The following is a 22,950-nucleotide window of genomic DNA, read 5'->3' as shown; positions in this document are numbered from 1 at the left end:
CCCGTTGGTGGCGTCCGCACAAAAGATTCTCGGTGACGAATGGTTAGAAAAAGATGGCGGTCACATTGGGAGCATCCCTGGCATACAAATTGGACAGATGGATACTTCGTTCCAATTTTACTTTTCATTTGCATTTGCTGTTGTAGCAGAACATTGCGAGTGCTATAAGACAACACCATTAGTTTACCAATGGGGTGATAGCAACAAGTAGTCTTTTGTTGCAGGGACCATCAGGACCGCCTTAGCCAACATGGACCGGGAAGCCCGGGAACATTACATTGTGGTCATCCAAGCCAAAGACATGGCGGGCCAAGTCGGCGGCCTCTCCGGATCCACCGTCATCAATGTCACGCTGACCGACGTCAACGACAACCCGCCAAAGTTCCCGCAAAGTACGTAACCATAATCCCAGGTGGGTCGGGTGGGAAATTCTGCTTGTCACATCCCATTTGCATCCGCAGAAAATTACCAGCAGTACGTCCCGGAGTCGGCCCGAGTCGGGAAGCCGGTGGGGAAGATTAGAGCCAACGACGACGACTTGGGCATCAACGCGGACATCAAGTACAGCATCATTAACTCGGAAGGGGCCAACATGTTTTCCATCGCCACCGACAGGGACACCAAAGAGGGAATCGTCTCCCTTCGGAAGGTAAACGCGGGAATGCCAACGTTACAGTTTGGACGGTGCGGTCGAGCAGCAGCCCCCAACCAGGCCGCGCACACGCACACGCACACTGAACGATCGATATCGGTTGCTCGTGACAGTCGAAAAGAAATAACAATACAGTAGCAACAAAGAAGCTAGCAAAAAGCAAGTCAAGAAAAATTCTCAGCAGTGTTACTTGTAAGCTGAGTTTCACGCGCAGTCGGCTTTGCGGCGCGCTCTCAAATGAGGCGTTCAAGTACACTGAGTACTTTTTATTTGACTCATTTAAACCCAAAAACGTAATACTTTGCCACAAAAACATATTCGCACGTTTTTCGTGTTTTTTTTTTTATGCACAAGCATGCAGAAGACTTTGATGCAATTTCTGACATGAAGAGGTGGCTTAAAGCAATGGTAGTTATTGCAACGACAACAAAAACGGCCAGCAGGTGGCAGAAGAGCATAAGAGATCAACCGGGGCTTGTTTTGTCAGTCTTTTCACCAGGAATGTGAATATTGATAATCTTAGCTATATTCTAATGCTAATTGCTCCAAAATGGAAACAGATACAAATATTTGTTTTTCCCGATGAAAGAAAAGACGACGCACAAAACAAACGATTGCTTCCATTGAACAACAAACAACAAAATATTACAGTCCAAGGTTTGGGATTGCTGCTGCAATACGAGCCGCATGGAAATCATCCACATGAGCGTTGAAATGTTCAATCCGGTCCTGACAGCCGCTAAACTACGAGAGGAAGAAGACGTACACGCTGCACATTGAGGGCACCAACACACACGCCGATCCTCGCTTTTCCTACCTGGGCTCCTTCAAGGACACGGCCACTCTAAAAATCACCGTCGGAGACGTGGACGAAGCACCCGTCTTCTCTTTGGATTATTACATCATGGACGTGTACGAGAACTCGCCTGCCGGCACGGACGTGGGCACCGTCACGGCCCGGGACCCCGACAGCAGGAACAGCCCCGTCAGGTGAGATTTTGCCCGGAAGTCCGCATCATGATTGCGTCTTTCTTTGGTCCTTCCTCGGGTCTCCTGACGGCGGTGTTCGGTTTAGGTGAACGGTATGAGATTTTTTCTAATAGGTTTTCTGGTGAGCTAACAAATACACGCACGCACGCACCCACACACACACACACAAAAAAAATAAAAAAAAATAAAAAAATAAAAAAAATAAAAGCAATGATGATGACATTTCTGAATGAACAATACTGAGCTCTTAATAAAAAAATAATAATAATTAAAAAAAATTACAAAAATTTTTTTTATTGTGTCTATAGCTAGTTTTGCCAATCCTTGAAACCCGTGTACTCTTCAATATCTAGTTCGAGAAAAAAACACTTTGGGAAATTCCTGAATCCTAACCTGAATATTCCCAACCCTTAACCACACCCTGACAATCCCTAATCCTAACTCTTACTCCAATCTCAATCCTTACTTCCTTACATTAACCCCAATCCGCTTCACGTTCGCCCAAAATATGAACGAGTTCATGAACTTCTGTCGATTGGACTCGTTCAGGTACGCGAGAAGCCGTGACCTTTGGGAGTCTGCCAAATCCGCGCCAGTCCTCACTCGGGGTGGCTTGACGTCGGGGCTGCAGGACTTGCAAATTCCCGGATATTCCCGTGAATGATTTCTTTGTTTCCCGGCGGAAGGAACCGCGGGCGATGCAACTGCTTAGCGCATTTTGTACGCGCTCTAAACAGCAGTTTGCGAGGCGGCGCAAATGCAGAAGACAGATAGCGGCCCCGAGGCGGTGGACTCATCCCGGGTTTCAGGTATCTGCTTATGCGACACTCGCGCGCGCCTGCAGCAGCCGGCGACGGCGCAAATGAGATGACGGGCTGCCGCGACCGTTCCACTTTTTTTGGATCCCTTCTTAGAAAAAGTCACTTTTTTTTTTTTTTTTTTTTTTTTTTTTCTTAAGAGCTCAGTATTGTTCATTCGGAAATGTCATCATCATTGCTCTTTTTTTTTTTTTTTCTTCTTTTTTTTTTTAAATACATATATATATATATATATTTTTTTTTTTTGGTGTGTGTGGGTGAGTACGTGTATGTGCGTGCGTGCGTGCGTGCGTGCGTGCGTGCGTGCGTGTATTTGTTAGCTCACCAAAAAACCTATTAGAAAAAAATCTCATACCGTTCACCTAAACCGAACACCAGGAGACCCGAGGAAGGACCGAAGAAAACCAAGGAAGGTGAAATCCAGCACCGACCCGACACCCCCCACCAGAACTCCTCCCCAGCCCAAGAAACATCCAGACCCCAACAAATCCAAAAAACATAAAATCAGGGAGGCCTCAAGAGACCAAAGGAGAGAAAAAGTCACTTTTTAACAGCAGCAGACTTTATTGTCTTCATGTTGATGTTTCGCTTTTTTTGTACGAGTGACATCGGCGCCAACTGGTGTTTTTCCGAAGCCGCGCGGCCGGCTGACCGCTTGATGTTTTCAGGTATTACATGGACAAAAAGGAGGAGGAGCCAATCTACTTTCGCATGGACGAGATGAGCGGCACCATCAGGACCACGCAGCCGCTGGACCGCGAGGACGCGGCCTGGCACAACATCACCGTGATGGCCTCGGAGGTCGGTAGGTACCCGGCCGGCAAAAAATGGCGCCGCCTTCAAATCTGTTGGCTTTCCCGCTCTCGATGCAATCACCGAACGTGAGTAAACATTGCCAACGTCAAGTGCTTTAAGCGTGAAATTTACAAATTGCGCTTGCCGAGGATAAGGGGGATCATTTACATATTGATTAGAGTGTATTCAAATCAGATCAGGCGCACTCCTCCTTATAATTGACTACCGAAATCAAATTAGTCCCAATTGTTCAATGTCCTTTCATACAGTAACAATTAATTAAACGAAAGCAGGCCCCCGCTTACTTGAGCTATCAGGTAACTTGGCTAATTTGTAATCACAATTCGGCAAATCCCCTGCCAAGCAAAAGAGGTAGCGCATGCTAATGCTTCGTTATCTCCACCGTCTCTCATTTGCATGCGGCCGTGCACCTCCATTCAAAGGCGCTGCCCCCCCCCCGCCCCGCCCCCCCCCAAAAAAAAAGCCAGCAAGCCTGCAAGGGCGTCTGCAGTCACGCATAAAAAGACCAGCAGGCGAAGAAGTGAGTGAGTGGAAAGCATCAAAAAAATGTGTCAATCAAGCCTCGGGTGCGAGCTCGCGCAGGCACAAATACAAACATTAGCTTAACTCAACAACTGCACCGACGTGACCTTCTCGTAACAAAAGTCGCAATCTGATCAAACACGCCAGGAAAACCGACAGTTGGCTTTAGAAAGGTGCTATTTTCTTCCGTTTGTCCTTTGAATATTACTACGACAAAAGGGCAGACGTGACGTAGAAAAAAAAAAAGGGAAAGAAAGTCGACACGATGTCAAAGTCAAGTCATGATCAGATAAAGAGAAGAACATTCATGTTACATGTCGACATTTGTTTTTAATATGCAGCCTGCCATTTTTTTAATGGCTGCATATTGAAGAAGCCACATTTGAATATATTCTGCGTATAGTTTCTAAATGTTAGCTTTAAAGCAGTGTCAGAAGCGGAAATGTCAAAGCAAGTTGAATCTCGATTTGATTGCCATCCCGTGTGATTTCATTGCGCAATCTGTCGCGTGTCTGCCAAGGAAATGGTTTTTTTTCTTCCATTTGTGGGTTTGGCGGCAACACGCATTTCACATGCACGATCCTTTTGAAAGCATGTTGACGGATTTACAGTCGACTGGCTGCCCTCCTTCCTCCTCAATGCTCCAAAGTCTCAACCGACTTCTTGATACAGCACGATCGTATATTTCACCATGACATCACACCGCGCTTCCTTCTGGTTAGAAGAAGCACCAAACGGCACCATTATTAAACATTTCATTTGACTTTAGGCAGCGAGATTGACGAAACAGGCAAACAAACGGCTTCAATGAGGATCGTATCCTTCTTCTCGACTGGAGTCGAAGTCAAAATATCATCGTAAAATAATAAAATATGGATAACGTACATTTAAAAACGCAAGGTGATTTAAAAATGAGGAAAGTCAGACATAATTAAATGTGATCATTAAAGGACAGGCTTTTTTTTTTTTTTTTTTACTTATTTGTAGATTTAGATTTGAAAATGCTTAAAAGACCTTAATCCAAAAAATGCGGGGTAAAGGGGCATCTTATCTCATAAAAGCACTTCCATTTGTGTGCAGCATAACAATTAAATGCCACTTCACCATGTTTGCTTTGAAACCTTGGGCGCCATTCATTGAGCAGGCTAGCCAATAGTCATTATGCCCAAGGTGTTCTTGCGCCACGAATTACACACGGCTGACCTTTTGTCTCTTTGATATTTTGTGTGTGGCCTGCCAGACAACCCCGGCCTGCTCAGTTACATCCCGGTCACCGTGCAGGTTCTGGACGTCAACGACAACGCGCCGCAAGTGGCTGCTGCCGACGAGGAGGTCATCGTCTGCGAGAGCACCAGGGCTGGACAGGTGGGTGGCGGCGGCGGCGGCGGCGGTGGCGGCGGCGGCGACATCCTCCATCTGTAACAACCTCCGCAGAAGCACATTCGTTTTTGTATTTTCAAAAAAAAACAAAAATCTGAAAATGTGTTTTCTTTTGTTTTTTTAAATCTAACATGCAAGGGAACTGTGTGTCTCGGTTGTAGCGGCTAACAAGCTCATGTAGCTTTACTAATGATCATTAAATAATAAAAAAAAAAAATACTTCTGGGTCAAGTAAACACTATTAACCAAATCATAAAATCAAACTGAGTCCTGTTGTTCAATTTTCGAGTTTCCAATTTCATATTTTAGATCTCATCCTAAAATTGACTCATGAAAAATGCTCTCATTTCATTTGACCAAATCTGTCTTTTTTCCCGTTTTTTTTTTTTTTTTGTGGTAGGTTAAAAAACAAAACAAATAATGAGCCACTTGTTTGTTTTTCAATTGCCATTGAAAATGGAAAGAACAAATGACAGCAATTCTCGCAATTGAAGCTCCTTCCAATTTGCTTCTTGCTGTTTCAGTCATTTGAATTAAGCAGATTTTTTTTTTTTCTCGTTTTCTGCAGATAGAGAGCAATCAGTCACACGAAAATGGCCGAGAGGCCGACTCGCTGGCGGAATAGAAAGACTGAAAAAAAAGAAAACCTCATTTCTAATTATTTGAAGCTAGTTGGGGAGAAGTTTGAATTAAGGTTTGCGCTAAATGACGCGGCGGCTTTACTGCGGATTAAGTGCGAGCAACGGCGTTGTGCTCAAAGCTTGGCTGCACACGTTCAAGAAAGCAACCGCCTTGAATGTGCGGGAAAGCTTCCCGTGGCTTCATTAACAAGATCAATTGTTCACAACCTGCAGCTCCAAATCGTTTTTGGGGGAAATATTAAGTGTGGTTATGATTAAAACTCCATGATCAAAGAGGCAAACACAAAAACTAAAGTGTGTTAAAAAAGTGCTAACGGCTAGCTAGCATCGGACAGACTAAGCTGCGTTTAGGTCCGAACTCTTGTACTTTTACGGAATGGTTAAGAATTGGGTTGACGAAATGGGATTGCAGTACATGGCTGCAACCAGCAGAGGCAGTCTTGATCCAGTCTGCAATGACTTTTTGAAGGATCTACGGACGGGCCGTTGGGAATTTCAGTCCATTTTTAGGAAGTTCTCATTTGAAACGTTTCCGCTGACACGTGACACTCAAATCCATTCACCAAGTCAGCATTGTAACGATGTCGTTTATTCTTGGTGGCATTTTTTTTTTTTAAGAACCTTGAATGGAATGCAACGATAAAGAGTCATTTTTGAAGGATTATTCAGGCCAATGAGGAAATGAACAACTTCTTCAAGACGGACAGTCAAGCCAAGCTAAAGATGGCGTTTGTCTGCCCATAAAACCACGTCCCGTAAAAACGGTAATTGGACGCAGTGTCGTGAGAGATTTCCAAAGATGGAGCTCAGAGGAACGAAACAGATCTCGCACTTGAAGACAAAAAAGTGCGCCGGCAGCTTGTTTTTCTCCCGAGGCGGCTGTCGCCAATTAAAAAGAACTCCAGCCCCCCCCCCCCCCCCCCCGTCAGTCTGGACGCCGCCCGTCCTCGTTCCGGGCTAACGATCTTGTCCGCTCTCTCGCCCGACGTCAGGTGATCCAGACGGTCAGCGCCGTGGACAAGGACGACTTTGCCAACGGTCAGCGCTTCTCCTTTGCGCTGCCCAGCCAGACGGCGACGAATCCCAACTTCACCCTGAAGGACAACGAAGGTACGTGAGCCGCGTTGTCGCTTATGGTTTGCATTTCGTATCACTTCCTTCCCGCCGGCGTTCCCTCGTACAAACATGGCCGATGTCTGCTTGTCTGCCAATGAAACAACATCCTGTTGTGACTTCGCAATGACGCAAGTGTCACTTTAAGGAAACTGTAAGGCCCAATATTTCGATCAACCTAATCCAAAAAATGACATTTAAACATTTAACCCTGCATGATTGCTTTTTGGCTTAAAAAAAAAAAAAAAAAAAAAAAGCATCCTCATCGGCTCATCAAAGCATCGAGTTGCTGCACGTCAAGAATGACGCTTCGTTCGTCGAGCAAACGCAACGAGCGAGCTGTCGCACGCGAAAACATGGCCGTGTTGCAGTCCAAGTTTGTGCGCGGGTGGGCGGTCGGGACTCCCAAGTCGGCGCCAAGCGGGAGCGTGCGCGCGCATGCGTTTTGTCAAATGGATTAGCGGCGCTCTCCCTTTCGCTCCTCTCCCCTGAGCGGCGACATTTGCGGCGAGCCGGCGGAAGGTGTTGCCATGGCAACCGTCCGTGCCGCCTCACACCTCGCTTTCGGTGGGACTGCCGCGATCAGGAGGCTCGCGCGCGCCCGAGATCGCTTTGGGAGCGCCGTCTGATTATTTCATGCGCAACTTAAAATGACATTTGACCATGCATATGTTTTTTATCGACACATTTGATTTCTTTCAATTATTTTTCCTTATTTTTATTAGATTTTGTCTACATTTACATTCCATAAAAATACATGATTTAATATGAACAATTCTGTGTAATTATTTTTGGTAAATACCACTCATGTATTCTTTTATTTTTCTTATCTCATTATTCCAATTTGTATAGCTATAATTTATGAAAATTGAATACAATTTTCATATCCAGCCACAGAGAAGGAAAAAAGATCATTTGATGTGGCTGCGTTTTTACTTTATTTTGATCATTATATCAATGTATGTTTTTCAAAAATATATTGAATATTTTCATCAAAATAGAATATTTTCTAACATTTATTTTAATTATATTAGTATAACATTCATTCACATTTTTGTACATGTAATTCATGATAAAGTAGTTGAATTAGGTCAGTACACAGATGACAATTTATTGAATGATTCCAAATATATAAACGGGAGCAAAACAAAGGATAACATACAAAACGAATATACGATATTTGACATGTCAGCTATTCAAGGATTTATTTCATCCTTGTTTTTTATTTATATTTCCAACTATGGCCAAATGATTTGATGTGCTTGTTGTACGTATTCGGACGACTTGTTTAAGAGCGACCTACAGATGGTCGTTGAGCAGCCTTCGCCGATTGGCCAAATGTTGCGCTGGAGAACATGAAGACAAAAAGTCCGGGCGTGCTTAGTTGAAGGAGACGTTAAAAGTGTCGTCCCGCCGTCCTCCACGGACGTATTACTCGTGTGATGCGGGACCGAAATAGCTGGGATGACTTTGCAATTGGCTGAAAGATAAATCAAATCAAAAGAGGCGTAGCTCGGGACGGCGACGGCGTGACATCGGAAGGGTCGGACAGCAAACGGCTGGCCCGGCTGTCCTTGTTTGTCCTCAAACCCGGGAACGACTGACAGGCCGCAGCCACTGAAGCCATTTGAGCGCCAATAAAAAGCATCTTGATACCATCGGCCGGCCCCATTAACGCACACGGGAAGCGTGGACCCGCGGCGTTCGCTTAACGGCATTATGTAAAGTTGCGCAAGTGCACTTTGCAGGACAAAAGATGACAATTTCCGATAAATGCGAGCAAGCGGCCGAGCACTTGGCGATGCGATGTCGTACTTCCTTCAAAGACGGTGAGAGGTTTGGAGCGCGGGTCCTTAAACGTGTTGGGTACAGGAAGACATTTGTGAAAAAAGCGTTCCCACACATGCAATACAGTAGGAATGAATTTTTCAAGGTAAAAAAGTCCGAATGTTATGATTTTTTTTTTTTTATTATTATTTTTTTATTATTTTTTATTTATTTATTTTTTTTTTTTTAAGAGCTCAGTATTGTTCATTCGGAAATGTCATCATCATTGCTCTTTTATTTTTATTTTTTTTATTTTATTTTTTTTATTTTATTTTTTATTTTTTGTGTATGTGGGTGAGTACGTGTATGTGCGTGCGTGCGTGCGTGCGTGCGTGCGTGCGTGTATTTGTTAGCTCACCAGAAAACCTATTAGAAAAAATCTCATACCGTTCACCTAAACCGAACACCGCCGTCAGGAGACCCGAGGGGACCAAAGAAAATCCGAATGTTATGATAATGACAAATATTTTGCTGGGATAAAAAGTTGTAATTTGTTGCAACTACTTCACATTTTTTCCAATATAAAGTTGTTCATTTTTTGACTTTAAAGGTGAGATGACTTTATCATTGCCATTTTTTCTGGAAAATTCTCCCAAAAATTGGGCTTTTATTTTTGAGAAAAAAAATCTCGAATAGACTTTTTGTTAAAAAAAAAAAAACACGCAAGAATGACGTGTTTCCAAACCTTTAGTTGGAGCCTCAAACATGGCAAATTGTATTTTAACCAACCCTCATTTAAGACCAAGATCTGGGATGGGCAAACGGGGTCCTCGAGGGCCAGAGTCCTGCAGGTTTTGGAAGTTTCCCTCTTCACACAAACGGATTCCAATCAGCTGATGAGCTGATCATATATCAGCAGTGTTGGAGAAGGGGAACATCCAAAACCTGCAGGAGCCCAGTTTGCCCACCCCTGCCCTAAATCCTAATCCTAATCCTAATCCATCGAACCCATTTGCCAACTTGTCTTCAACCAATCCTAACCTGCACCCCAACTTCAATGGCAGCCTGTTTTTTCACGACCCTGTTCCGAACTCCTAAACTTTAACCTTTAACCTTAACTTAAACCCTAAAATCCAATTTATATGTACATTTTTCTTTTAGCCAACATGAACCTAAAACCACCAAACCCTGAACCCTAAAATCTGATCCCAAGGTTGAAACCTTAATCCTAAAGTTTAGTAAGAAATCCTGAATCATTTTTACTGACTGAGGAAAGCGAAGAAAATGTTTGTTTTGTTTTCTTGGCAGCCTTAAACGACTTTTGCTGATGTCGCGCGGGCAGAAGCTACTTGAGCGAGCAAAGACGCTTAAAGAAGTTGATCATCTTGGATGAGATCACGTGTCGGTCAGGGAGGGGTTCTCTGACCAGTTTGAAACCAGAACCGGATAATCAGGTCTTGGCAAATGGAGATTCTAAGATTCTAAGATTCTCGCTGTCCCTACAACGTCCTTGACGTGAGACAGTTTGATTATGTGGACGGATGTCCAAGGAAGTCCACCATCATCTTGCGGGCTTTGACTTACTTCAGATCCAAAGCATGCCAGAGCATTCAAAGTCAAAGAAATTCAGCGAGTGGTGCGACTCGCGCCTTCCAAGTCCGGCGGAGTTTGTCCAAAGATGTCAAACAGCGACGGCGGTGTTCGGTTTAGGTGAACGGTATGAGATTTTTTCTAATAGGTTTTCTGGTGAGCTAACAAATACACGCACGCACGCACATACACATACTCACCCACACACACACAAAAAAAATAAAAAAATAAATAAAATAATAATAATAAAAAAAAATTAAAAAAAAGAGCAATGATGATGACATTTCCGAATGAACAATACTGAGCTCTTAAAAAAAAAAAAAAAAAAGATGTCAAACAGCAGCTGCGCTCTCGGCGCTAAGCTGCTTCAGAGCCCACTTGCAGCCTGCATCCGCACCGGCGCTAAAAAAGACGGCGTTTGAGCCCTCCTAAAGGGGTCCGCCGACACCCCCCGTGGATTAGAAGTCCTTTGCCGCTGGGTCTGGATGTTTCTTGGGCTGGGGAGGAGTTCTGGTGGGGGGTGTCTGGTCAATGCTGGATTTCACCTTCCTTGGTTTTCTTTGGTCCTTCCTCGGGTCTCCTGACGGCGGTGTTCGGTTTAGGTGAACGGTATGAGATTTTTTCTAATAGGTTTTCTGGTGAGCTAACAAATACACGCACGCACGCACGCACGCACATACACATACTCACCCACACACACACACACACAAAAATAAATAAATAAATATATATATATATATATATATATATATATATATATATATATATTAAAAAAATAAAAAAATTAAAAAAAAAGAGCAATGATGATGACATTTCCGAATGAACAATACTGAGCTCTTATAGAAAAAAAAAAAAAAAAAAGAAGTCCTTTGCCGCGTCGGCCCGAGCGACACAATGCGGCACGCCGGCGACAACTGCCGTCTGGTAATTAAAGTGCGTTTCTCTCTCGCGCGCGCGGCGAGCTGCTTCCTCGACGTCTTTTATGTGGCGGGACGAGCAACAGCGGTTGTTGCCTGCTCACTGGCAGGCCTTAATAAAGAAAAGGAAAATCTCAAAAGCCTCTGTTGTTGTACGAGTAAAAAAAATAAATAAATCCCTCGCAGTCATTCACGCCGCTAAATCTCTCATGACCTCCTTTCTGCTTCGTGAGACTCGGACGAGGTGATTGGAGTTTTTTTTTTTTTTTCCTGCCGCTTGTTTGTGCGACTGTCAGCGGGATTATGCGGACGGACGGACGGACCAACGGGGGTGAATTCAATTCAAGTGGGAGCAAAGGCCAAGGACGAGAAATGTGGAGGAAGACGTTTTACAAACCCGGCAGCTCGCAGGATTTGCTCCCAGTTGTCGAAATCCGTTTCATCGTCGAGTCTGCAGACGTTTGCTTTCGGCGTTTTCTACTGGCATGATGATGATGATGATGATGATGATGATGATGATGATGATGATGATGATGATGACGATATAACATTCAACTGTTAAGAAGCAGTCAGACAGTAAAGACCATCAAGCTGCCTCCGGGTTAGCTTAGCGCAAACTAGCTGCTCCGACAGACAGGGATGGATTTAAAACTGTACCAAAGTTCAAGTTATTTGAAAGTCAAAAGGAAAAAGCGCATTCGTACCCTTGGATGGGAAAGCGCTTTGGACAACATGTGGTGTAAATAAAACGCCAAATAAGTGCATAAATAAGTTCGTTTGTCATCTTTTGGAAAATGACGAGTTTTTCAGCAAAAGTGCAATTCAAGTCAGGAATTAAACATTATTGAAAAAGAATCTCGAGAGGGTTCGAAAAGTCGCTAAATAGAGCGACCAAATTGCTGAGTTGCTGACAACATGGACAACATTTCGTTTGCAGTAATAAAGTTGAGTAAGACGTGCATGTCAAGTCGGGACACAGAAGCTGATAAAAAAAAAAAAAATCCATTTAGAAAAACAAAGCATCCATCTTTACAAGCGATGCGTTTCCATCTTGCACTTTGTAACATCGCAACTTCAAGTTGCGACATGCAAAGAATTGCGTGTTGACGTCTTGCGGAATAATAAGATGAGCAGCCCACATTTTCTTTGCGTTTGAGCAAAGTCGGCCATTATTTCTCCCGCTCGTTCATTGGAGTCACTTTAGCCAAGTTGACTTTTAAGAGGAGCCATTAGCGACGGCGTCAGTCGCGCTTTAAATGTCAACGCTGCGCTGACGAATGGTCGCCGAGCTCGGGTCAATCGCTGGCGGCAAATCGGCCGCCGTTAAAGCCAAGCGCTTGGTGACGAACTCGAGCACGTGGCAAAAAAGGTTCAAGTGGAAACGCATTCTGGTGAAGGCAGATGCGCGGATTCGGCTCAATTAAATACAATGTTCGTTTTGACTCTTGAAAAACGAGTCCAAATGTTGTCAAGTGGCTTCCGTTCTCGGCTTTGTCTTTCCTGAAAATGGCCGCCGCCGACCAAGTCCGATCGCAAAAGCGTTTGGACTTTGTTCCTTCGCCTCCCTTCAAACATTGCTACTTTGTTCTCGTTTGCAATGACATTTCCCTTCGCAAGGCGACGAAAGGGGGGGGGGGATGATCTTTGAATAACCCCGCCCCCGCCCCCGCCTCCCCGCCCCTCCCCCACTGCATAAAGACATCAATTGATTTGTGGAACTCTCTCCCTTTCCGCCGTGCATACTAAGCGGCCGTGTCACATTGCGGCCGTTGATGCCTTCGACGTTTAATTAGCCTTCGTGTCATTCACACTTGTGGGGGGGCGGGGGGGGGGGGCTTAACATGTCCGATTGGCTCGGTGTTAGAAAACGAAGTCCAAAACATTATTTATTGGTAACTTTTAAGTTTTATGTCTGCAGTGCACGCATTATGTTTGGCATTTCTTCCTTTATAATGCCACGAGGTCTTGATTATGGGAAAATATGCTATGTTTGTAGCATTGAGCCTATAAGTACGTTTGAACGTATTTAAATACATTTGAACATACTCCACCCTTCCAAAATGTTTACTCCACATTGGCAGTTTCCCGCTTCCGGATTGTTCCAATATGGCAGCGTCTTGTGGCATCTTAGTGTTTTTGAAAGAGCACAAAAACTGAATTGGTACGTTTTTAACCACAAAGGTAACCACAAATGTGCTGAGGTACTGCTTTCCTATTTGCCATTTCAACTCATTTTTCAACTCTTGATACATAAATACTTTTTTTTAAAGTATATTCAAAGTGGTTAACTTGTGAGCAAAAATCATCTGACTTTCTAACAAGCAGCAGTTTGGCACACGGTGAATGTTTTTTCTATAAAGAATCTTCAAGCTGATTATTGCCAAGCCGCGCTTTAAAAAATGACACATTGTCTATATGAAGTCTGCTAGCTTAATGCTAACAGTGCAAAAACACTATAGCCCCAAAAGCTAACAATTAGCATCTATTAGCACAACATCCATAGCATTGAAGTAAAAAAAATGTAGCAAAAACGGATCAATTCTTTATTTTCTATGATGTCATTACTGTATTGTTGAATGTTTTATTAAAAACATGACTTTTTTTTTTAAACAAGTCTTGTCTTATTTCTGCTATTTTAATACTTTTCAGTGGGGAAAGTTGATTTGAGTTGAGAGCATTTAGAAACGTTGTCTGTCCGGAAAAAGGTGAGATTCGGCGAGCGGCGTAAATGGCGATTGACAAAAAAGGCCTTTGCCCGAACGTATCTTTGTAAAGGGCGGCGCTGTTGCAAGATTCGTCTGTGGCGAGCCGATGCGATATTTTCATCCTGCCAACGAAAGCGTCGGAGGCCGTCGTGCTTTAATGTCCGCTTCGGCACATCCCGCAAGGGAAAAAAAGAAAAGTGCTCTGTCCGTCCACTTCACTGAGCTCTCTCCCAGGCAAACGTGTCCCGGGACTTCATTTTTCATTCTTCTCCGGGCCAGGGAGCTCGTCCGCTCGCTCGCGCACCTCAAACGCCCTCGCAGCTATTTTCACAGCTTTTTTTCCTGTTTTATTTATTTCTTTTTTTTCGTACCTTGCCATGCGTAGAGTGTCGCTCGGACATGGACATGCTCTTATGAAAAGCGTGTATGGCCATTACATGACTGCACATGTCAATGTCCCTCTTTGCTTCGGCGTTCTGATAAAAAATAACAGTAGTTGTAATGCTTTAGAATTCTCTTTTTAACAAATATCTCCATTGGCTGCCAGATGGGTCCATTTACGGACGGACGGACGGACGGATGTAAGAAGCGGTCGTACATGATAGACAGCAAGTGTTTCAGGCTGGTATGTGGACGCGGTACATCAGGGGTGTCAAATGTAGGGCCCGTGGGCCAAAAGTGGCCCGCCGGGGGTCCAATCTGACCCGTGACGACAGAAACACAAACTGCAAATGAACTGCTGTTGCTAATTTTGTCCACTGGAGGGCGCTATGACGGCCGCTTATATGACATTCTGAAATGTGACTTTTGCTCGGGAGTTGAGAAAAATGTTGCGCTCGTTTTTGTTATGAAATAATGAAAGAAAATAATACTTGTTGTTATTTATAGCTTTTGAAGCCACAGATCGAGGCTTTTTTTTAACTATTTAAATAACGGAGGAATCGTTTAGAGCCGTTGTTGAATACAAAATTGTCCAAATCTCTGATTTCTGCTGTCCTTCATGAAAGCAGAACCATTTGGGCTTTCATCAAATGCTTCTACTTCGGAACGTAGTGACCGAATCAGCAAGAAAAAGCTCGGCGTGCTCGCCACCGACACATCAATCGCTCTCGGGGTTTGACCTCATTGTTGAGTTGTTATTTTGTCACTAAACAATACCAAATAAACAACAACATTTGATTTATAAACAGCAATCGGGTGGAAATGATTTTCTAATGGCGCAAAACAAAATGTATGCAATGATTTGATTCATCGATCGATAGAAGAATCGATTTTTAAGTGACATCAAACGTGGCCGCGGAATTCAAATGAGTTTGACATTCATGACACGCGTTTACGTTTCTGTGATGTTTTCTGCCTCGTAAGCAGACAAATGTGGTTTTCAGTAGACAAGAATTATTTCGTCTGTCCTTCCTTCCTTTTCTCGGTCTCTCCTTTGGTCTCTTGAGGCCTCCCTGATCTTATGTTTTTTGGATTTGTTGGGGTCTGGATGTTTCTTGGGTTGGGGAGGAGTTCTGGTGGGTGGTGTCTGGTCGGCGCTGGATTTCACCTTCCTTGGTTTTCTTTGGTCCTTCCTCGGGTCTCCTGACGGCGGTGTTCGGTTTAGGTGAACGCTATGAGATTTTTTTCTAATAGTTTTTTTGGTGAGCTAACAAATGCACGCACGCACATACACATACTCACCCACACACACACACACACACACACACAAAAATAATAATAATAATAATAAAAAAATATAAAAATAAAAAAGAGCAATGATGATGACATTTCCGAATGAACAATACTGAGCTCTTAGAAAAGAGAAGAAAAAAAGAAAAAAAAAAAAAGTAGACAAGAATTATTATTATTATTTTTGGAGTGCATTGGTATGATATTTTGTAGCTCGTAGTTGCTTTTCAGTGAACTGAAAGGTGCTGGATGCAGTTAGGCAGATGGGACGCTGTCCCCTTGAACTGGTCAGTGGACGTACGCGGACGGCAAATCTGCTGCTCGGGCTGCTAATGACGATGCTTGAAAACGCACAGCGGGACGCCGAGGGCGATGTTGGCGCGCCGAAAACCTGTTAACGAGCTTTCCGGTCGCTCTGAGGAACACACGGCGCCTTAACCCCGCAGATGGCCTTCCGCGCCGCGCCGTTAATCAGCAGGCTCGCCGACCACCTGCGCCTCGCGTCGTCCCGTTGGTGTGCGTTTGTGCGTTTGTGGCGAGACGCACTCGTGAAAACGCGCAACCGTCGGTTGAGAGGATGCCGGGGACAAAAGAGACGGGAAGACGATTGCGTCCGCTCGACAGCTTGCGTCGCCACTTCCGCCTCTCAAAGTCGGATATTTGAAACGTGCTCAAGTATTTATTTGCTCAATGGAAATGTTCTGTACAGCCAGAAATGATACGCAGTTGAAAAATGGGTCCAAATAAAACACACACCGAATGAGTCCAGATTTTTGGTGGTCAACTGCAGTCATGAAAGTCGAGTTGCAGTTGATGAATCAATCAGTGATATTTTCACGTGAAGACATATTTCCAAATAAATCAATAATTACAAGGAGAAATACTTACTCGTCGACAACAACATTGTTGCAAAAGATCGAGTAAAAAAAAAAAAAAGACGAATGCAATTGCTCCTCTGGATAGTTGCAACAGAAAGGGAATTAAATACTAGAAATAAGCCACAGTCCAAAAATTGTCAGCAGCTCTTGTCACATTTTGAAATTGAAATAAAGAAATGATTCAAAAGAGTAAAAACAGTCCCCAAAAAAAGAAGACAACAACAGTTGCACTATAACGCTGGAGCTTATTTGTATGACACGTTCATGTCGTTCTTATTAGACAAGGTCATATGGCCTAACTCAATGAAGCTCCGCCCCTCAATTCAACATCGTTCATCGGCACCAACATCGCCAAGTCCTGCAACAATAACCATCACGTTTGGCCATGCACCAAAATACCACCGAGTCACGCGACCTCTGTCGGCCATGTTTAATAGCAAAAAAATACAAAACGGAGACTCGAATCCGGATCGTCTGCTCGAAAGACGAACTTGGTGTTTATTTTCAGTGTATGTCGATTCGCCGTCGCGGAATAATGGTTGGGGTTAGGATGAGGTTTTTCTGTGAGCTTGCACAGACCACGTTACGTCTTCGCATGGGACACGAATGGCTGAGGTTCGGAAACGGCACAGTGAGATCGTAGACCCAAAACAGGCAGTCAACACCAAAACAATGACTGGACAACTCAATCGGATCAACATTTGTCTTCCGACCAGACGGACCGGGTTCAAGACGCACTTTTGGGGTTTTGCGCTATTTAACATGGCCGATGAAGGTCACTAAATGGAAATATGTAACACTTGGTGGTCATCGTGTACATTTTCAAAACGACCTTTGCGCCTGCCTGGACTGTCTCCAACAAGCCAAGTCATGAAATGTGCTGTCAAAAAATCCACGGTCCAAAAAAAAATAAGAATGAATCCACGATTTGCATTGAGGTGCTTTTGCCGCACGTCCAAGCGCGCCCGGTCCTGCACGCAAGTCTCATTAGCATGCGCGTCCTCTCGCATCCCGCTCCCCCCTTCATCTCCTTCAACAGCCGCCCGCCAACCCGCCTGCGTGCCGATTCGCCGATACGGCCGGTCCGACTTCATCGAGCTTGAAGTGCGTGTTGTGGTTCGCGCCGTCCATCACGGCAATTATTCACAGAAGATTGGCGAGGGAGGCCGCTCTCCGCTCTCCCGCGTGGGAGGCGCCAATGTGCGTGCCTACCCGTTATTTTATACCCGTTGGTACGCCTCACAACAACAACAACAAAATACAAGATCAAGAGTACTGTATTTTTTTTTTTGTAATCTATAGCGATTTTCTTAAAAATGTATCATTAACGCAAAAGCAAGTTGAGATGGTCATAAATAAGTTGAGCCTTTTCCTCATTCCTTTTCAAAAACGTGCCTTCACACCTTATTTGACCTTTTTGTTATTCATCCTTTAACTACTTGCACATTTCTGCACTCATTCAAACCATTCCAACGTTTGCATATTCCCAAAATGTACGCCTTTTGTGCTATTACTTTTCTCATTTCAAACATCCATCATTTTCCCACAATTCCACGTTTTTCATCCAAAATGTCCCCATTCTTTTCCAATAGGATGTTGAACAATTCAAAATTCAAAATGTTTAGCTCAGCCAATTGACTTTGAGATCACTTTTCAACATTCCCCCAGTTCCCACACGTGGCAGAAATTCCACATTTTCCAACCAACAAAATTCCCTACTCATTTCCAAGGATAAAAGTCATTTCCATCGTTTGCGTTCAAAATGGAACGTGTTCGGCTCGTACAATTTACTCTGCTCTTCAATCTGATAAGTTTCAGCCTTTTCCGTGTCAATATTTTGCACATTGCACACAATTCTACATTTGTCACCCCTCCCACATCCCCATATACCGAAAAGTCAAAATTTTCACCAATATTATTTCACCAAATTCCCTGCAATATCGTTTTTCACAAACATATTGCACGTCCTCACCACGACCATTTAAATTATATAAATGATTTTATACCATTCCTTATCTTTCAACAAACATTCCACCTCATTCAGTGTCCTTCCAAATGTTTCGATATGTTCCCATTCAGCATTTCAGCATTCGCGCGCGGTCCAGAAACGTCTTCATCTTGTTAAACGTGCTTTATATTTCAATTCTGTGCGTTTCACGTGTTGAAAAGAATGATTTTTTTTACCAGCGGTGGCCTTTTTTGCTAAGCGTCCTCGTTTTGTGTGCGGCAGACAGCACGGCGAGCATCGTGGCCCGGCGCCGGCGCTTCAACCGCCTGACGCAGGAGCGGTACGAGCTGCCGGTGGTGCTGTGGGACGGCGGCGAGCCGTCGCTGAGCGGCACCAGCACCCTGACGCTGCACGTGTGCCCGTGCCAGCGCCACGGCAGGATCCGCATGTGCCAAGGCGAGGCCTTCCTGTCCTCGGCGGGCCTCAGCACCGGAGCGCTCATCGCCATCCTCTTGTGCATCGTCATCCTGCTGGGTGAGTCGCGCGCGGGCAGCGGAAGTCGTCACACCCGCAAGTACGCAAGGTGCAAGCGCCGTGGTTGTGCTTCCGCGACGCACTTACGAAGTGTTGACGCCGTTACCTTGAAAAAGTAACTGTTCTACAGATTGCTTGCTTTCAAAATAACTGCGTTACTTTACTGATGACTTGATTTTAGATGACAAGATACTTAGTTACGTTCAGCAGATAATGACAAATCCTGCGTAGCATAAAAATGACACCCGGTTTTGCTACTTCATTGGAAGTGCATTTTGAACAATGACATTTAGTCGGCTAATCATTTGTTAGGATAAAAGAAAGACATAAAATACAAAAGAAAACGTTTTGGGCGTACCATTATTATTTAAATTTTTTTAAATTATTTTTTAGATTTCAAATTTTTGGGGTAAAAAAAAAAAAAAGAAGTCTTTCTCGACAAAAATAAATTTCAAATAAAATTTATAATAGTTACGTTCAGCAGATAATGACAAATCCTGCGTAGCATAAAAATGACACCCGGTTTTGCTACTTCATTGGAAGTGCATTTTGAACAATGACATTTAGTCGGCTAATCATTTGTTAGGATAAAAGAAAGACATAAAATACAAAATAAAACGTTTTGGGCGTACCATTATTATTTAAATCTTTTTAAATTATTTTCTAGATTTCAAATTTTTGGGGTAAAAAAAAAAAAAGAAGTCTTTCTCGACAAAAATAAATTTCAAATAAAATTTATAATAAATGCATTTTTTTGTTGTTGACATATTTAAATATTAACTCAACAAAACTCAACATTTCTAATGCTATAAAGTAGATGACAGCCCGTCAACACCATCAAAATGAAGTCACTCTATTCGTGTAGCAACAATTTGTGATTTTTCAAGAGTCACTGTAAGTAAAAGTAACGCCTTTGATTAGTTGTTACTGGAAGATGTGCACGTTTTTGGCCCGACGTCACCGCTTACGACTGCTTCGCCTTGTGCGGTTTTCAAGTTGAGAGCTTCGTGTGATTTCTTGCGAGGGCAAAGACAGACGAAGGAGACACGGACGCTTGAGGGAGGATGAGCCAAACTTTCAGGGACACGGGTGAGGCCGGCACCAAAGAATGAGGCCAAAAAGGGCGGGGAAAGAAAAGCAGGTGGTTGTGAAGGACGCGGCAAGAGGACGACGTGAACGGAGGACAAACCACGGGAAGATGGCGCGCCGCGCTCCGCAGTTTGCATTCCCACTCGAGTTCAAAGCGCACTTGAGGCCACGCGACAACTGAAGTACAACTCTGACGAGAAATAATCCACAGTAAAAGAAAAGCAAGTCCAACGACGCACATTGTATAAATGTTCCTCTTGAGACGATACGATAGGAAGAATCGGAAAAAGTACAAATAAGACACAGTCCCAAAAAAGATGAAAGCATGTTTGGATTCCACAACGTGCTCTTCCTGTCTGCAGACATCTTTGTTTCATACAAAATAAACCATAAAATCATCATCATAAAAAAGCATAAAAACGTAAATGAACTGGAAACAATCCATACAGTTAAAGCGCACCGGGTCACATGCACGGTACGTGCGCATGTGACGTACAGTATGTGTCTTAAAAGCACCACTTTAATAAATATGGCGCAAAGTAAGCAAAAGGGCTGAAAATAAAAAACATCAATTGCCCGCTCAGTTGCGCAATGACGAACATTGATGAAGACAGCCAACGTGTATAATAGCAATAATAATAATAATACTAATCATCAGTTTGATCAAGCAATGTACGTGCTAAATGATTAACGCGACGGCCCGACACGTCTTTTATTGGTGGCGGTTCCACAATAGAAAATAAATAGGATTGGGAATAATCCACACCGTAAAAATAGCACACTTTGCTACATGCTGTTCATGTGCAATGTGCTGCTTATGTCAAATGATTTCATTGGGTCACTCCTATCACCAGTTATTGATAACCTTGCACAATAAAATAAACATGAGAAATAATCGACATGGTTAAAAACAAAAGATTATTCCCGAGCATATTCTATCACGTGCACAATTGAAATCAATGGAGGGACTCGAAATAATCCACAATCAAGAGTCAGTCACAGCACAAACACGCGCAAGGCCGTGCGGGCGTAATCGGATTCATGCGATGGCTCTTCTCGGCCGGTTTTTAACAAGTGCCACCTTGCGCAATTTGAAATAATCCACAGTCGGCCCAGTTCAATCCGCAAACCTCTAATCCCCGAAATGGCGATTTTGCCTCACTTTTGTCTTTTGGCTCCCACGACGACAACTTTCATGGAGCCAGGATGGAAACATCAACTTGTGAACTGGCCAACAAAAAAAGTGTCCTGATGTTTTGCCAAGGAATCCGCAGAGCCGTCCAAAAACATCCGGCGTCCGCTCGTCTCGTGGCCCGCCGGGCGTGATGCAAGACAACGCTCGGTGCCGCACGCTGTCTCGGGCTGTTAGCGCTCCACGATGAGGCCGAGGGGGGGGATGGACCGAGGGGGGGGGGGGCAGTCCACCTCGCATCTTCATCACGAGCGAGCGGCTCGGCTGGCAGATCGCGTGTCCAACGTTGAGACAACGAAGCCGCGCTGAAACGTCAGAGGAGCAAAACGACCTCAGCAAGGTCACGTTCAAGCACTCGCAGTCAACATTGCTGCATCGTAAAACACAAAATGAAAACGCAAAAGAAAGATGAGAGTCTCTGCTTTCATCAGGAAAAAAAAATAATATTCCTATCTGTTTCCGTTTTGCAGCAATTAGCATTAGAATCTATTTAAGTTTCGTCATTATTCACAAATGTGTTGCAACATGGCCGCCGATCGCTGCCTGCTGGCCGCTTTTTTTTGTTTTTTTTAACTTCCGTTGCTTCAAGTGTTCTCTTCAGGTCAGAGGCTGCATCAACATGTTCCGTATGCTCTAGCAAATGATTTTGGGACCTTGGCCATATTTAAAATGGAACATTTGTGGCGACCCCACAGAAAGAATTGACCAGATTACAAAAATGAAAAAAACGTTTTTTTTGGTCCCTTAATATTTATAGTAAGAACTTGCCTGTTTCCCATGACTATTTGTTTAACTTTATAACAGAGAAGAATTTTCAAGTACAAAAAAAAAAAATGCATTAACTGATGAAATGGACCTTATTATTTTATTTCCAGTTGATGAAAGCAGCTTTCTGGCCGTTATCACAAATCTAATATATATATATTTTTTAAACTTACATCCGTATCGATACCGTATTTACAGTAATGAATTTATCGAGATAATTCCAGCCAACGACAACAACTAGAAGTAATACGCAGTCAACAAATACAATATGATGCAATATTTCATATCGTTAAAGTGATTGTTCTTCTCACCAACGTTCAGAATAGAAAAAGCAAAACAAAATAAAAAACAGAAAATGTCGCAATCCCCGCAATCAAAATGTCAAAAAGAAAAAGTTCATGTGAACGCTTTCCTCGTCTTATCTGCGCAACATCGTCGTCATCTTCAAGCGTTGCTCATCAACGGGCCGCGCGCTCGTTTGAACGGAATCTCGTGCTTATCCATTGTCGACACGCTTCTTATCTGTCATCCCGCCACAAAAAGAATCTATTCTAAGAGTCGGCTTTTGATTTTGACGAGCTGGATTAGCGGCTGTGCGCTAATGGAGTGAAATCGGGTCCTTTTCCGATGCGGCTGAAGAAAGACGACGTTCACTTGATGGGACGATAGCGTTAACGTGTCGGACGTCGCGAGCAGCGCAACAATGTGGATTTCCAAATCGCCTTTCAACACACACAAGAACGCTTCAACAAGAACTCGGGGAGAATTCACGCAATCGGCATTCATGTTACAGAAAGTTGCCATTTTGTGATGATGCGCCCTCGAACCAAAAGTCATCATTCTTTTTGCACCATTTGCAAAACGCGATGGCCACTCACTGCCGTGAGCCACTAGGTGGCGCCAAAGTAGCTTCCTGGTGACGGTCATCGCCTCCGCCGCTCGTTCGCTACCATTTTTTTTTT

At 43.8% G+C, this 22,950-nt stretch overlaps 1 protein-coding gene across 6 annotated transcripts in view; it reads left to right on the top strand.

The window, feature by feature from the left end:
- LOC147156152 (cadherin-18) overlaps positions 1–22,950 on the top strand; it is a 149,918-nt gene that overhangs the window by 124,722 nt on the left and 2,246 nt on the right. For all 6 annotated transcript variants that reach the window (XM_086065566.1, XM_086065562.1, XM_086065565.1 and 3 more), the window contains 7 exons: positions 225–392; positions 462–649; positions 1,389–1,642; positions 3,129–3,265; positions 5,039–5,163; positions 6,812–6,929; positions 18,691–18,942. In XM_086065566.1, coding sequence (XP_085921692.1) covers positions 225–392; positions 462–649; positions 1,389–1,642; positions 3,129–3,265; positions 5,039–5,163; positions 6,812–6,929; positions 18,691–18,942 — 1,242 coding nt within the window. The remainder of the gene's footprint in view (positions 1–224; positions 393–461; positions 650–1,388; positions 1,643–3,128; positions 3,266–5,038; positions 5,164–6,811; positions 6,930–18,690; positions 18,943–22,950) is intronic.

The sequence above is a fragment of the Leptonotus elevatus genome, chromosome 21, assembly GCF_054856555.1.
Source record: "Leptonotus elevatus isolate MCC_2025b chromosome 21, RoL_Lele_1.0, whole genome shotgun sequence".
Taxonomy (NCBI): Eukaryota; Metazoa; Chordata; class Actinopteri; order Syngnathiformes; family Syngnathidae; genus Leptonotus; species Leptonotus elevatus.
Note: the sequence above shows the minus strand (reverse complement) of the source record. Positions and strands in the feature narration are given on the sequence as shown.